The sequence below is a fragment of the Ictalurus punctatus genome, chromosome 15 (assembly GCF_001660625.3).
Source record: "Ictalurus punctatus breed USDA103 chromosome 15, Coco_2.0, whole genome shotgun sequence".
In the NCBI taxonomy this organism is placed as follows: domain Eukaryota; kingdom Metazoa; phylum Chordata; class Actinopteri; order Siluriformes; family Ictaluridae; genus Ictalurus; species Ictalurus punctatus.
Window position 1 is genome coordinate 10,503,594 of NC_030430.2, and position 14,133 is coordinate 10,517,726.

General features: G+C 37.7%; 1 protein-coding gene across 2 annotated transcripts in view; it reads right to left on the reverse strand.

The window, feature by feature from the left end:
• soga1 (suppressor of glucose, autophagy associated 1) overlaps nt 1-14,133 on the reverse strand; it is a 69,815-nt gene that overhangs the window by 19,600 nt on the left and 36,082 nt on the right. For both annotated transcript variants that reach the window (XM_053686168.1, XM_053686167.1), the window contains exons 4-6: nt 9,057-9,119; nt 5,890-7,176; nt 843-962 (exon numbers count right to left, since the gene is read on the reverse strand). In XM_053686168.1, the coding sequence (XP_053542143.1) occupies nt 843-962; nt 5,890-7,176; nt 9,057-9,119 (1,470 nt within the window). The remainder of the gene's footprint in view (nt 1-842; nt 963-5,889; nt 7,177-9,056; nt 9,120-14,133) is intronic.

A 14,133-nucleotide genomic window follows, 5' to 3' on the forward strand; every position in this document is an offset into this window, starting at 1 on the left:
TGCTCTGCTTTACAATGCCCTGAGGATATAGTGAGATCACCCGTTTATTCTACACTGTACAGCTGGCATCAGCTGAGGCCCCATATTAATGTCATATCACTGTATATACTGTATGTTAGGCAATCTGTTTTAGTTAGCAGTGAATAGCTGAGACTTGGCTCAGACATTATGATACACAATAATGCATAAATGCATTATGTAAGGAATAAAACCTGATTAGTTGTGCTGTTTTAGGAAAACAATCACAGATGCAGTGGTGATGTTACCACACAAGTTTTTTTTTCCTATAACAGCTTCTCAATTTTTTTTTCTCACTGTCTCAAAGTTAAGGAACAACTTTACCTCAAACTGCTAAAGTTTAATTACACCACATTTGCTTCAATGCATTTCTGATGGCTTACTAATTGTAACAGTAAAAGTTGGACACACCTACTCATATAAAGTTTTCTTTAATCTTACTGACATTTTACTGTAACACTACAGATAGCAAAAGTATAACAAAGCAAATGTGCTTATCAAATCGCATATTTTATATTCTTCATGGCTGTCTTTATGGCAGCTTTGCGTTTAAAATGTTGGTCAAAGCATGATGGTAGCATTGTAAGGGTTTTATTTATTTAACACAGTAAGCAAGGTAAACCATGTATATATGCATAACCATATATACTCTGTGTAACCCCAATCAAAAGACCTCACATATCCACAGAAAAACACACATATGATAATGAACTTTCACCAACAGCATAACAACATAGACATTCCATAAAATTCTTCAATTAGTATGTACACATATCTGATCCCAGTGTTTGATTATTATCAGAAGCCTGTTTCTAAGCACCTACCAGTGCACAGTTGGTCTCCGACAAGTCTGTCACATGGTCTTTGTTGCTGTCGGTATTGCTGTTGCTCTCATCAGCTTCGACATCTTGACCTTTGACATCTGCTTGGTCCCTAATGTTGGGCTGTTGCATGCATGCATGGGCAAGTTAATGAAGGAAACAAAAGCAACAAAAATCAAACAATACAACGGAACAGGAATGGAGTACAGGAAAGAAAGTTAATGAAAGAGAAAGAGACATGGTGAAATGTGGACAGTCAAATACAGGACGTGAGACAGGACAAGGCAAAGAGGAATTTGAATAGAGAGGCAGGTGAGAAATCACCATACATAAAATGATATCATTAAACCAAAATTGAGTCCATAAAAACATGCAGTCTGAAAAAACAACCACTCATAAGAGAAAAAAAAGTATGTAAAGAAACAACAGCTTGATCAATGTAGCAGAAGACAATGTGGCAAATAGAACCAAAATGCCCATGAGAAGAGCCAGTGTCGACTGTGGTGGGAACGAGAGTGGGAAAACCATAACAAAAGAGAGAGGAAGAGGAAGAGAGGGAGTGAAAGCGGTAAAGACAGAAACCACAGGTCATGGTGCCCGTGCAGAGAAAGAAAGGAAGAAGGAAAGAAAGAGTGGTCTGGATTGGGATTTAAAAAATTTTGACCTCTAATGGAGTCTACACATAACACACATCATAATGTATTTATCCTTTTGACCTATTCCACACAAAAATATTACAGCTTCATAACTTTGCTATTAACTGTACATAGAGTCATGTAGGGATTTTTGATACCTGTATCATTATTTTCTGATAAATGATACTGTGACGAGGAGGGAGAAGCCAGGTTGTGAGGATGCACACCTGGCACTGATTTGAATAATCAGTGAGAGAAAGAAGAGAGCATGGCTGGAACCGTGCATGAGAGAGAGAGAGAGTGAGAGAGAGAGAGAGAGAGAGAGAGAGAGAGAGAGAGAGAGAGAGCGAGTGAGCGAGCGAGCGAGAGAGAGCACAAGAGAGATGTTTATGTTACATTTGTGTTTTATATTATGTTTGAGTTATTATTAAACTTATGTTTATGTTCAGCTGGTTCCTGCCTCCTCCTTGCCCGGCTTTTTTAAGTTTGTTATAGATGCATATAAAAATAATGGTTAATGAAATGTTTGAACATGCAGTGTTTAGACAATAGTTTATGTTGTTTATTATGATTGCTAAGATCATAATGAAATTTCAAATATGCAAGCCAAACAGATTTTTTTCATTATGTTTTATATTTTAAATACACTGTTAACCAGTTAATTGGTTCTGTGTTGTTACCAACTTAGGCTCTATGCAATCTGTATTATTTTCCCACATTTTAAGATTAATCAGATTTATTTATTTTTATGTTTAATTTATTAAGATGCAATCTTTCTTGAAGATGCAAATTCTTTTAATTAAATCATATATGTATTTTAACTGTCCTTCAATTAACTAAGCAGCTGTTCAGGGCATAGTAGACAGCAAGGAATATCACACTCAGGGAAAAAAATATTTGATAAATGATTGCACAAGTATAGTTGATTAAGAAAAGGTAGTTATAAAGTAGTTAATATCTTAATTACGCATAACCCCAGCAATCCACCTTGTGCCAAAAAGTGATTTGCATCTGGAGCAAAGAACTGAGTAAGTGAGGAAATAATGTGAAAAATGTAGGTCTAGTTTATCTCGGGTATTTAGTTAGCCACCCAGGAAATAGCCACATCAATATTCGTGTCAATGTAGCAAGCCAAAAATTCTGCCTTAAAAATATCTTTATCAGGAAACCGGTTAAAATAGGAACTTATTGATGAATAATGTGCTTGTCACATATGACAAAATAGGGACACATATGTCCATAGTCAATTTATCAGTGATACCATTATGAAAATAAGCAATACATTTAACCCATGTGCGTCAATTAAAAAAAGTTATACATAGGTCCATGTCCAAAAAATGTCAAAAATATTATATATTAATATTTTTTCCATTTTCACTGATGTCGATTAATTTTTAAAAAATTTTTATTTTTTATTTTTAAAAATTTTTTTTTACCAGCATCAGTTCTAATCATAATTACCAAACATTCATTAATTTTCAGAACTGTAACCTTTTAAATGCTGGTTTGTTTACATAATGCCACAGATTATTTTTTTTATGAGAAAAATAAAAATAGTAATTATTTTCCATATACTAAATGCTAAGCAGATTTTTTTCTTTGAGTATTACAGTCTTTGATACATCATTGATTAACAACAACATTAATTTTTATACATTCATATTTTTTATGCAGTGTCAGATTAAAAAAAAACCAAAAAAACTACAACAACCCTACCACTCAGGTCCATAAAGGACAAAAATGTCCATGTCAAAAAACTGTCATAGAAGTATAATATATATTAGTATTTTGATTATAATATTTTGACTGATTTTTTACCAGCATCAGTTCTGATCATAACTACCAAACATTCATTCATTTTCAGAATTTTAACCCTTTAAACGCTGGTTTCTTTACATAATGCAAAAATCTTTAAAGCTCAGGAACCTTCTTTGACTTATATACATGGGGTGGGATTTGTACAATATAATTTCTTTCTTTCAAACTGTTCAAACACACACAACATTTTCAGTACACACATACAAACCACAACTCTAATATCCATACAAACACACCCATACAATTATAGCTGCATCATTTATTCAGTTGGTCTGCAGTGCTCTATAATACAGCAGAATCAGAAAACAGGAAAACCATATATTTTCCCCATAGACTAAACCTGAGAAAATACTACACATTTCAGATTTTTTTTTTTTTTTTTTAACAATTCAATATTTTGAAACCTTGTCAACAAAATAAATCCCTATTAACACAGAATGCCTGATTTTATGTTTAAACGTCACAGGGATTAAATATTGCAGTTTGAATGGGTTTCAATGGGGACATTTGTGTCCTTAAGGTCCTTAGTGTAACTATTTTGTGTACCTAGTTTAAAATAGATTTATGAAAGCAAATGAGGGTGAAATATTAAAATTCCAATAAAAATAAACACCTTCTGCTAAATTTATGCTGTTTGCATTAACACAGACAAAATGATTAAAAAAACAAAAATGAAAAAGACAAAAATGTCTTTATTCAGTTATTCAGTATGGCGCTATATAGTACTCAAAGTTATAGGCTGCATCTGTTTGAGTGGACTGTGTGTATTCTGCTGTCATTCTGTGAAAACAAATTAACAGGGGCCCAACAATTTATACAGACGTGTTTTGTCTTTTTATAAAAAAAAAAAAAATTGTTTTAAAAAGGATCTTATAACTCCTTCTAAGACTACAAACATACAGTCCCCTCCAAAACTACTGGAAAGGCAAGGCCAATTCATTTGCTTTTGCTGTAGACTGAAGACATTTGGGGTTGACATCAAAAGAGGAACATGAGAAGAGGGTTTAGACTTTCATCTTTAATTCCAGGTATTTATATGTAGATGTGTTAAACGACAAAGAACATAGCGCATTTTGTATCAGACCTCCAAGTTTGTAGGTGAGCAAAAATATTGGGACATGTGACTGACAGGTTTTTCTTGTTACACAGGTGTGTCCTGTTTGATTGTTTAAACAATGATTGTTTGATTGTTTAAACAATAAATAGCTCGAACATCTACTCTTGATTTTAGATCAGTTTCACCCATGAAAACTGAATTTGTTGTTAAAAAGGATTATTTTTAGTCCTTAATCCTAGCCAACATGAAGACTAGGGAGCTGTCTATGGGAGAAAAGCAAGCCACTTTGAAGCTGAGAAAAGAGGGGGGAAAAAGTCAGAGGCATTGCACAAGCATTAGGCATAGCCAGTACAACAATTTGGAATGTCCTGAAAAATAAAGAAACCACTGGTGTACTGAGCCACAGACACTGAATGAGTTGGCCGAAGCCAAGATTAACCTCTACCAAAGTGAGGGAAAGGACAAAGTGTGCAGAAAGAAAGGAGCTGCTCATGATCCAAAACATACAAGCTCAATTTGGGAAACATGGTGGAGGTAGTGTCATGGCTTGGGCTTGCATGGTTGCTTCTGGAACAGGTTCACTAATCTTTATTGATGATGTAACGTGAGGGTAGCAGCAGAATGAATCAAGAAGTTTACAGGAACATTTTCTCTGCCAGTTTACAGAGAAATCCATCCAAATTAATCAGGAGGACAATGCTTAGGCATTTAAACAGCAAGACAATGATCCAAAACACACTGCCAACTCAACAAAGGACTTTATCGGGGGTGGCGGGGGAGTGGATGGTTTTAGACTGGCCAAGTCAATCACCAGACCTTAATCAAACCGAGTATGCATTTCACCTCCTGAATAGGAGACTGAAGGAATAAACCCCCCAAAACAAACAACAAAAAAAAGAGGCTGCAGTAAAAGCCTGGAAAAGGATAAAAAAATTAAATAAAGAATTAAGCAACAATTTGGGAATGAAAGTGAGCTACAGGCTTAACGCAGTTTTTGCAAGCAAGGGGTATGCAACCAAATATTAAGTGTTATTTAGTTTAATTTACTTCAAGACTTACCTGTTCCTATACTTTTGCTCACCTAAAAATTGGGTGGACTAATACAAAGGTTTCAATGTTTTATGTTGTTTAACACATCTAGATGTAAATACCAGGAAATAAAACCTGAACTCCTAAATCCATCTTTTGATCTCAAACCAAAATGTCTTTAGTGTATAGCACAAACAAATGAATTGACCTTGCCGTTCCAATAGTTACAGAGAGGTCAGTATTTGACCCAAGATGAGCAGTGTAACGCTAGCCATAATTTACTCCATTAGAGGCCAAGATGTCTTAAAATAAAACCATGCACATTAGTTGCACTGCCTGGCAGGCTTTATAAATAACATGAATAGAGCTGTGTTAGTAACTTAGCAGTAATATAAAAGGCAAAGCAAAAAAAATTATTCGGTCTCAATAAACAAAGGAGGGATAAAAGAAAACAAAATGAAAACGAGTGTTTAAATGTTTCAAGGCAGTGTTGATGATACAAGGTTCTTACCTTCTGTTGAACTGTGATCTGATTGACCTGAGAATCTATAGGGCAGGGCTCAGCTGACTGAGAGACTAGAGCCACAGATGACAGCTTATTCTCAGGGGATTCTCCCAGGACCTCGATCCTCTGACTGAGAGCCTGCAGCTGGGCCTGCAGAGACTGAAGCCTACTGTGAAGGGCCTCAACTAGAGACAGATTAGAACTCTGAACTTGGTTCTTCTCCAGGAATCCAGCTTCTCCAGGTTCCCTAGCTGTGATTTTATGTAAGATTGTGTCTGATGAGACAGCTAGAAGACAGCTGGAATCAGCAGACATAAGGAGCTGGATTGCTGAGGTAATTAATTGGGCCTGGTCACGGATGGCCAAGAGTTCTTTGATGCTGAGGCACTGATCAGAAAGAGAATGGTTGTTTCCTGTCACCATCTCGCCCTTGTCCTCCAGAGGCTGGTTCTCTTCACCATCCATTGGGTGTTCTGGGCTAGGCACGCACTCAGCTGAGTCCCCTGCCTCTGCATCAGTCTCCAGGGAAGGCCGAATGTCCACATGTCTGGAAGCCAGGTCACAGCGTTGGAGGTTGGACAGCAAAATGCGGTTCTCATACTGGAGCTTCTTTACCTTACTGCTCAGGTCACTGATTTGAAGCCTGGCTGCCAGGAGCTCTTCTTGGGATGCCTCATTTAGAGCCCCTTCTTCAGAAGTTGCCACTCCAGGAGTGATGGATGGAGGAAGGATGGTAGAGGGTGACAAGGACTCAAAATCAGAATCAGTAGGAAGTTCTGACTTGTATCGATTAAGTTCATTCATTAGAAGCTTGTTCTGCTCCTCCATTTCAATCAGTGACCTTCTCAGCAGATCCGCTTCTTCTTCTACAAACTGCAGATGCCGCTGCAGCTCCATAACATTATCAGCTGAAGGTGAAATTAGCAGCTGCCCAACTCCTGTCGCAACTGCAAGACCTCCGGGAGTCTCCTGAATCTTCATGTCATCCATTTCAGCCCGGAGACCACGATTCTCAACCTCTAGCTCCACTATCCGTCGACTCAGCAAGTTAGCTTCCTCCTCAACCAACTTCAAGTGAATTCGGACTTCGGCTTCACGCATGTGGGGCGAGTCAGCCACCTCATCCATGGTCAGTGAGGTATCCATGTCACCATAGAGTGAACGGTATTTGGTCAGTTCCTCCTTCATCACCTCATTGTCTTTCACCATCTTGGTGAGTTTCTTGCACATAAGTGCTGACTCCTCCTTGGCAAAATGGAGCTGGCACTTCAGGTCAGAACTATCCTCTGGAGGCTGATAGCAGAGGTGTCAGACTTGTCATTAATCTGATATCTAAGCTATATCTAAACAAATAAGGCTCTCTGCATTAATGTATGTAAAAATAAATGTTAATATAGCCTACAGTGGTGCTTGAAAGATTGTGAAACCATTTTTCTATATACAGAATCTGCATAAATGTGAACTAAAACATCAATAGATTTTCACACAAGTCCTAAAAGTAGACAAAGAGAACCCAATTAAAGAGATGAGGCAAAAATATTATACTTCATCATGGAAAATGATCGAATATTACATATCTGTGAGTTGCAAAAGCATGTGAACCTCTAGGATTAGCAGTTAATTTGAAGGTGAAATTAGAGTTCGGTGTTTTCATTTAATGGGATGACAATCAGGTATGAGTGAACACCCTGTTTAATTTTAAGAACAGGGATCTATTAAAGTTTGATTTTCACAACACATGTTTGTGGAAGTGTATCATGGCATGATCAAAGGAGATTTCTGAGGATCTCAGAAAAGAGTTGTTCATAGTCATCAGACTGGAATAGGTTACCAGACCATCTCTAAAGAGTTTGGACTTTACCAATCCACAGCAAAACAGATTGTGTACAAATGGAAGAAATTCAAGACCATTGTTACCCTCCTCAGGAGTGGCCTACCAACAAAGATCACTTCAAGAGCAAGACATGTAATAGTGTGCGAGGTCACAAAGAAACCCAGGGTAACTTCTAAGCAACTAAAGGCCTCTCTCACATTGGCTAATGTTAATGTTCGTAAGTCCAGCATCAGGAGAACACTGAACAACAATGGTGTCCATGGCAGGGTTGCAAGGAGAAAGCCACTGCTCTCCAAAACGAACATTGCTGCCCTTCTGCAGTTTGCTTAAGATCACATGGACAAGCTAATGGAAAAATGTTTCTTGGATGGATGAGACCAAAATAGAATTTTTTGCTTTAAGTGAGAAGCGTTATGTTTGGAGAAAACCCCTGCACAAGAACCTCATCCCATCTATGAAACATAGTGGTGGTAGTATCGTGGTTTGGGCCTGTTTTGCTAGTATCTGGGCCTGGACGGCTTGCCATCATTGATGGAACCATGAATTCTGAATTATACCAGCGAATTCTAAAGGAAAATATCAGGACATCTGTTTATGAACTGAATCTCAAGAGAAAGTGGGGCATGTAGCAAGTCAATGACCCTAAGCACACAAATCGTTCTACCAAAGAATGGTTAAAGAAGAATAATGTTAATGTTTTGGGATGGCCAAGTCAAAGTCCTGACTTTAATCCTATAGAAATGTTGTGGAAGGACCTGAAGCAAGCAGTTCATTGAGGAAACCCACCAACATCCCAGAGCTGAAGCTGTTCTATACTGAGGATTGGGCTAAAATTTCTCCAAGGACTGATCAACAGTTACTGGAAAGGATTAGTTGCAGTTATTGCTGCACAACGGGGTCACACAGATACTGAAAGCAAAGGTTCACATACTTTTGCCACTCATAGATTTGTAATATTGGATAATCTTCCTCAATTAATAAATGAACAAGTATAATATTTTTGTCTTATTTGAGTTCTCTTGAGGATCTATGTGCAAATCTGATTATGCTTTAGGTCATATTTATGCAGAAATGTAGGAAATTCTAAAGGGTTCAAAAACTTTCCAGTACCACTTGATACACACTAATCTAATCTCAAAAGTCTCATCTAGAACTCTCTTGGTCCTTTTGGCACTCTTAAAGGTTCAAAGTAGAACCCCATGACAAAACATTTTCCTATTTCTATGAGTATTTCAGGGGGACTATGCAAAAAATGTTTACTATATTGACTATAATCAATAATATACTGTGCAAAAATGTATGAAATAATTACAGATGCTATTGCTAATGTGCACTCTACCTGTGGTGACATCTTCTTCTCAGGTTTGTTGTTTGGCCTTGCACCTCGCTTTTTAAGAGAATTCTAGGAAAAGAACACAAGACAGAGCAATTAATTATTAACTGTAAGATCATGGAATAACTACAAAAAAGCCCCCTCCATACCACTCCAAGCATTTATCAAAGCAGCAATAGGGGCACAAAAGTACATCTAGCTATAGAGCTAAATTAATGCAAACAATGGAACAGAGAGAGAAAATAGGTGTGAATTATGGTTATAGTAGTAAACACTGTCTAGCACTGTAATGAACAGCACATGGAGAGGGGAGTACACACACCCAAGCTTGCTGCAGTATAAGATCTATGGTTTCCATAGAAACTACCAACCCTCATTTCACTGCAGATAGAAAGGGAATGCACTATCATCATAACAGTCAGAGTAGACAAAACAAATCAGATTTCCTGGACCTTATAAGAACATTAGATACTGTATGTTATTCAAGTATGACACATATTTTTATATAACAATAAGGTGAGGGGGAAACAGCTAGAGGGGTTTTAAAGCATTCGGCTCACAGTAAAAGTGCATCATCAAATCCATTTGCTATCCCTATTTGCTGACAGAGTGCCACAGTAAAGCTTTTAAATTGCACTAAACGTTATTTTTTAAATCTATGTTTAGTCTGAATGATAACAGAAGCATCAACTTAATAGTGGATCTCTTTCACCACTGTGGTGTCTAATGAGATTACAGAGAGCTAACTCCATTAGTTATACAGCTCCCATAGGCCTCTTGAGGCCGATTTTATACTTCTCCATGCAAGTCTGTACATACAAGCTAGTGTTTAAATCTACAATTCTATCAATCACTGATTGACAAATTATGTATTTTTTTATTTTTACTTTATGCTGTGTTTTATATCACCTACAATGTGTGTTTATTGGGAGTCCATTCTTATTTTTATAGTGCCTTGCGAAAGTATTAACCCTCTTGGCATTTTTCCTATTTTGTTGCCTTACGACCGGGAATTAAAATGGATTTTTGGGGAGTTTGTATCATTTGATTTACACAACATGCCTTCTACTTTGAAGATGCAAAATATTTTTTATTGTGAAAGAATCAAGAAATAAGACAAAAAAAACCCAGAAAATTATTACAGAACTATTCACACCCCCAAAGTCCATACTCTGTAGAGCCACCTTTTGCAGCAATTACAGCTACAATTCTCTTGGGGTATGTCTCTATAAGCTTGGCACATCTAGCCTCAGGGATTTTTGCAAAACATACCACAGATTAAACCACTCGAGTGTTGCTTTAGCAATATGCTTAGGGTCACGGCCATGCTGGAAAGTGAACCTCCGTCCCAGTCTCAAATCTCTGAAAGATTGAAACAGGGTTCCCTCAAGAATTTCCCTGTTTTTAGTGCCATCCACCATTCCTTCAATTCTGACCGGTTTCCCAGTCCCTGCCGATGAAAAACATCCCTACAGCATGATGCTGTGTTCTCAGTGGATAGTGTTCTCAGAAGTGATGAGAGGTGTTGGGTTTGTGCCAAACATAGCGTTTTCCTTGATGGCCAAAAAGCTCAATTTTAGTCTCATATGACCTTCTTCCATATGTTTGGGGAGTCTCAAACATGCCTTTTGACAAACAGCAAACACGTTTGCTCATTTTGTTTCTTTAAGTAATGGCTTTTTTCTGGCCACTCTTCCATAAAGCCCAGCTCTGTGGAGTGTACGGCTTAAAGTGGTCCTGTGGACAGATACGCCAATCTCCGCAGTGGAGCTATGCAGCTCCTTGAATCTTATCCGTGCTCCGTGGGATGTTCAAAGTTTCGGATATACTTTCGCGATGCGAAAGTCTTGCTTGGTGGTGCTGCAGACTCTGGGGCCTTTCAGAACAGATGTATATATACTGAGATCATGTGACAGATCATGTGACACTTAGGTGGCGTCACATTAGACGTCTGATGGTAATTGGTTGCACCAGATCTTGTTTAGGGGCTTCATAGAAGGCTTCATTTTCCATTTAAATTTTTTAATTTTTTAAAATAATTTATTTTTTTCATTTCACTTCACCAATTTGTGATAATTTTGTGTAGGTCCATTACATTTAATCCAAACACAAATCCATTTAACTTATAGGTTGTAATGCAACAAAATAGGAAAAATGCCAAGGGAGTGAATACTTTTGCAAGGCATTGTAAGTGTTCAGAGATTTATATTTTAAAATTCAGGTTTTCAAAAAAAAAAAAAAAATCAAGTAACTATATTTAAATATACTTTTTCAACATTCACAAATTCAGATTAAATCAATCAGTTTTCAAATATTCAGAAACCTGTATGGATTTCAGTGCTCAAATTCAACCAGTCAAATTCAGGCTACAAAATTCAACACAAAAAAAGTTTAACATCTAGGCTACTCGGGGGTAGGCATAGGCAATCGTGCCTGGAGCATGTTGTGCCAATTTGCATGCGCCTATCTCACTATATCAACAGAACAGTCAGAAGGCAATCATGGATTTAAATCAGATTAATAAAGAAATATGTCTTATTACTATTGTGTTATTGCTTTAGCCGGAGTCTGCAATGGCACAAAATGCAAAACGGCACACCATGCTCCAGGCATGACTGCCTTTTCCTACCCCCGAGTAGCCCAGATGTTAAACTTGAATTTCTTTTTTCATGTTGAATTTTGCAGCCTGAATTTGACTGGTTGAGTTTGAGCATTGATTAATTGGGTTTTTTTTGTTGTTGTTGTAAACCTTGATTTTAAAATATGAATCTCTGAACACTGAGAAAGATGACAAAACAACCTCCAATTTCAAAGAATATAATAAATATCAAAATAAATAAATACAGACGTATGGTTTTCAACCATATATGTTTCATTTTATGAATGTCATGGTCTTTAATTTTTGATATTAAGTTTTCAATGACTTAAAATTAAAATCTTTTTTTTTTTTTAATTCAAATCTTTGTCACTTTATTACTTCCATATGAAAGTGCCTCCTAGAGGACATCCTTACATTACGTGCATAAAAAGCATGCGAGCATCTACGCACGACATCCTAACTTGCATGCAGAGACACGCACACAATAGTATGAAATCACCTCCAACTTCATCAGCCAATGTGTGCATCACCCCAGGACAAGGTCATGTACATACACATGCATGCATGTGTCAGCACAGTAACTGCCAGCAAAGTGCCAAAGTAACACGCAAATGATCAATGGCCCAAAAATGCTACTGGCCATGTATAACTCCATAGTTCATATAAGGTAAAATAACTAGTGCTGTTGCACATAACATTTTAATTTATTGCAATTAATTATAGAAAAAATAACATGCTAAAACAATTAATGCATTTAACCCCCCCCCCCCCGCCCTGTCCCTTCCCCGAACATAAAATCTTACATTGCATGCAGTTGCTTAGCATGATGCAAGGCGACGACCAAACTCTCCTTGCCCCTCTGATTGGGATTTGTCTGCCTGTCTCTCCAATAAAAAGCTTAAACAGCACTCGCATCCATCTCTACCCACCGAATATGAAGTGGTGATATTCATTCATATGTAAACAAACACACATGTAAACAAAATGGGCATTATTGAGGTCAGCAAAAAATTTTGAGGTCATGTCCATAGATCGTACGTTAAGTCGATAAAGTAATTATTGTGACAGGCCTACATGACTCTACGTTTTTTTTTTTGTCATCTGACTCCCACACTCTCTGGGTTTCATCACCATGAAATTTAATAAGGCATCCGAAACCTGACACAGACATTCATTTGTTCAGCTCAATCCTGTTCTTGTGCTTGTCACTGCTTGATAGAGCTGATGAAATGTAACTCTTGCACAAAGGTTTAGGATTAATTAACAAGAGGTCACATCTCAAAGTCATCATCTCTATTTAGACAACCAAACTGGAAAGAGCATTATCCTACATTTACACTAGCAAGTGATTTAGCAATGGGCAACTATTATTTTTCACAATTTCAGAGAAAGCTGCAAGCAATGCCAAGCAACATTTGAACTGATATTTTCTCAATTCTATACAAATTGGGTATGACAATGGACTCAAATGATTCTTTGGACCAATTCTGTGGTGCATCTTGTGACAATTTTTGAATTCCCCACTCAAACCTTTGATTCTTATCTGCAATTTGTTCGTGTTTTTATGTGCAAAATAATTTCAATAAAAATGATAACCGTGCTTTCATCTCATTCTATCATATATGACATTTCATAAAATGTGTGTAGACATAGTATGAAGAAAATAAAGCTTGGAAGAATATATTAAAGCACGTTAGCCTCACACCTCCAGGGTCCGGGGTTCGATTCCAGCTGGGGCCATGTGCGTGCGGAGTTTGCATGTTCTCCCCGTGCTTTCCTCCGGGTACTCCGGTTTCCTCCCCCAGTCCAAAGACATGCATGGTAGGCTGATTGGCGTGTCTAAAGTGTCCGTAGTGTATGAATGGGTGTGTGTGAGTGTGTATGTGATTGTGCCCTATGATGGACTGGCACCCTGTCCAGGGTGTACCCCGCCTTGTGCCCGATGCTTCCTGGGATTGGCTCCAGGTTCCCCCGCGACCCTCAAGAAGGAGTAAGCGGTAGAAGATGGATGGATGGATGGATCTCTGGTGCCTCTGGACAGTATCTGTAGCATGTACAGTTAGCTTGTTTTAAGTTTTAAAAATACTTCTTCAATTTTTCATCATAACTAAAAAAAAAAAAAGAAAAAAAATGTTGGGCAATGCACGCTGACAAACAACAGTAGCAGTCGCTCCACACCCACAAGAGACAACCTTTGGTCCTGTTAGTCATGTGAAAAAGGGGCTTGAGAGGCACAGAGCATTGAGTGTTGTGTTGGAAGAGCACAGCTGCACTGACACTCTTTTTCATCAGAGAGAGAAAGCAGCCAAACCAGACAGATGGAATGAAAAAGTGTGATTGCGCTGCATTGACAGCGTTCTGAGCAGACTAGCATTTCAGATAGACCCTAATCTCTGGTAGGCCAAAGTTCAGAATGATCTCTGCTCTACTCATGTAGGAAGAGTGATTCATGAATTCACTGAGGTTTTCTCTAGAATGTTTAGC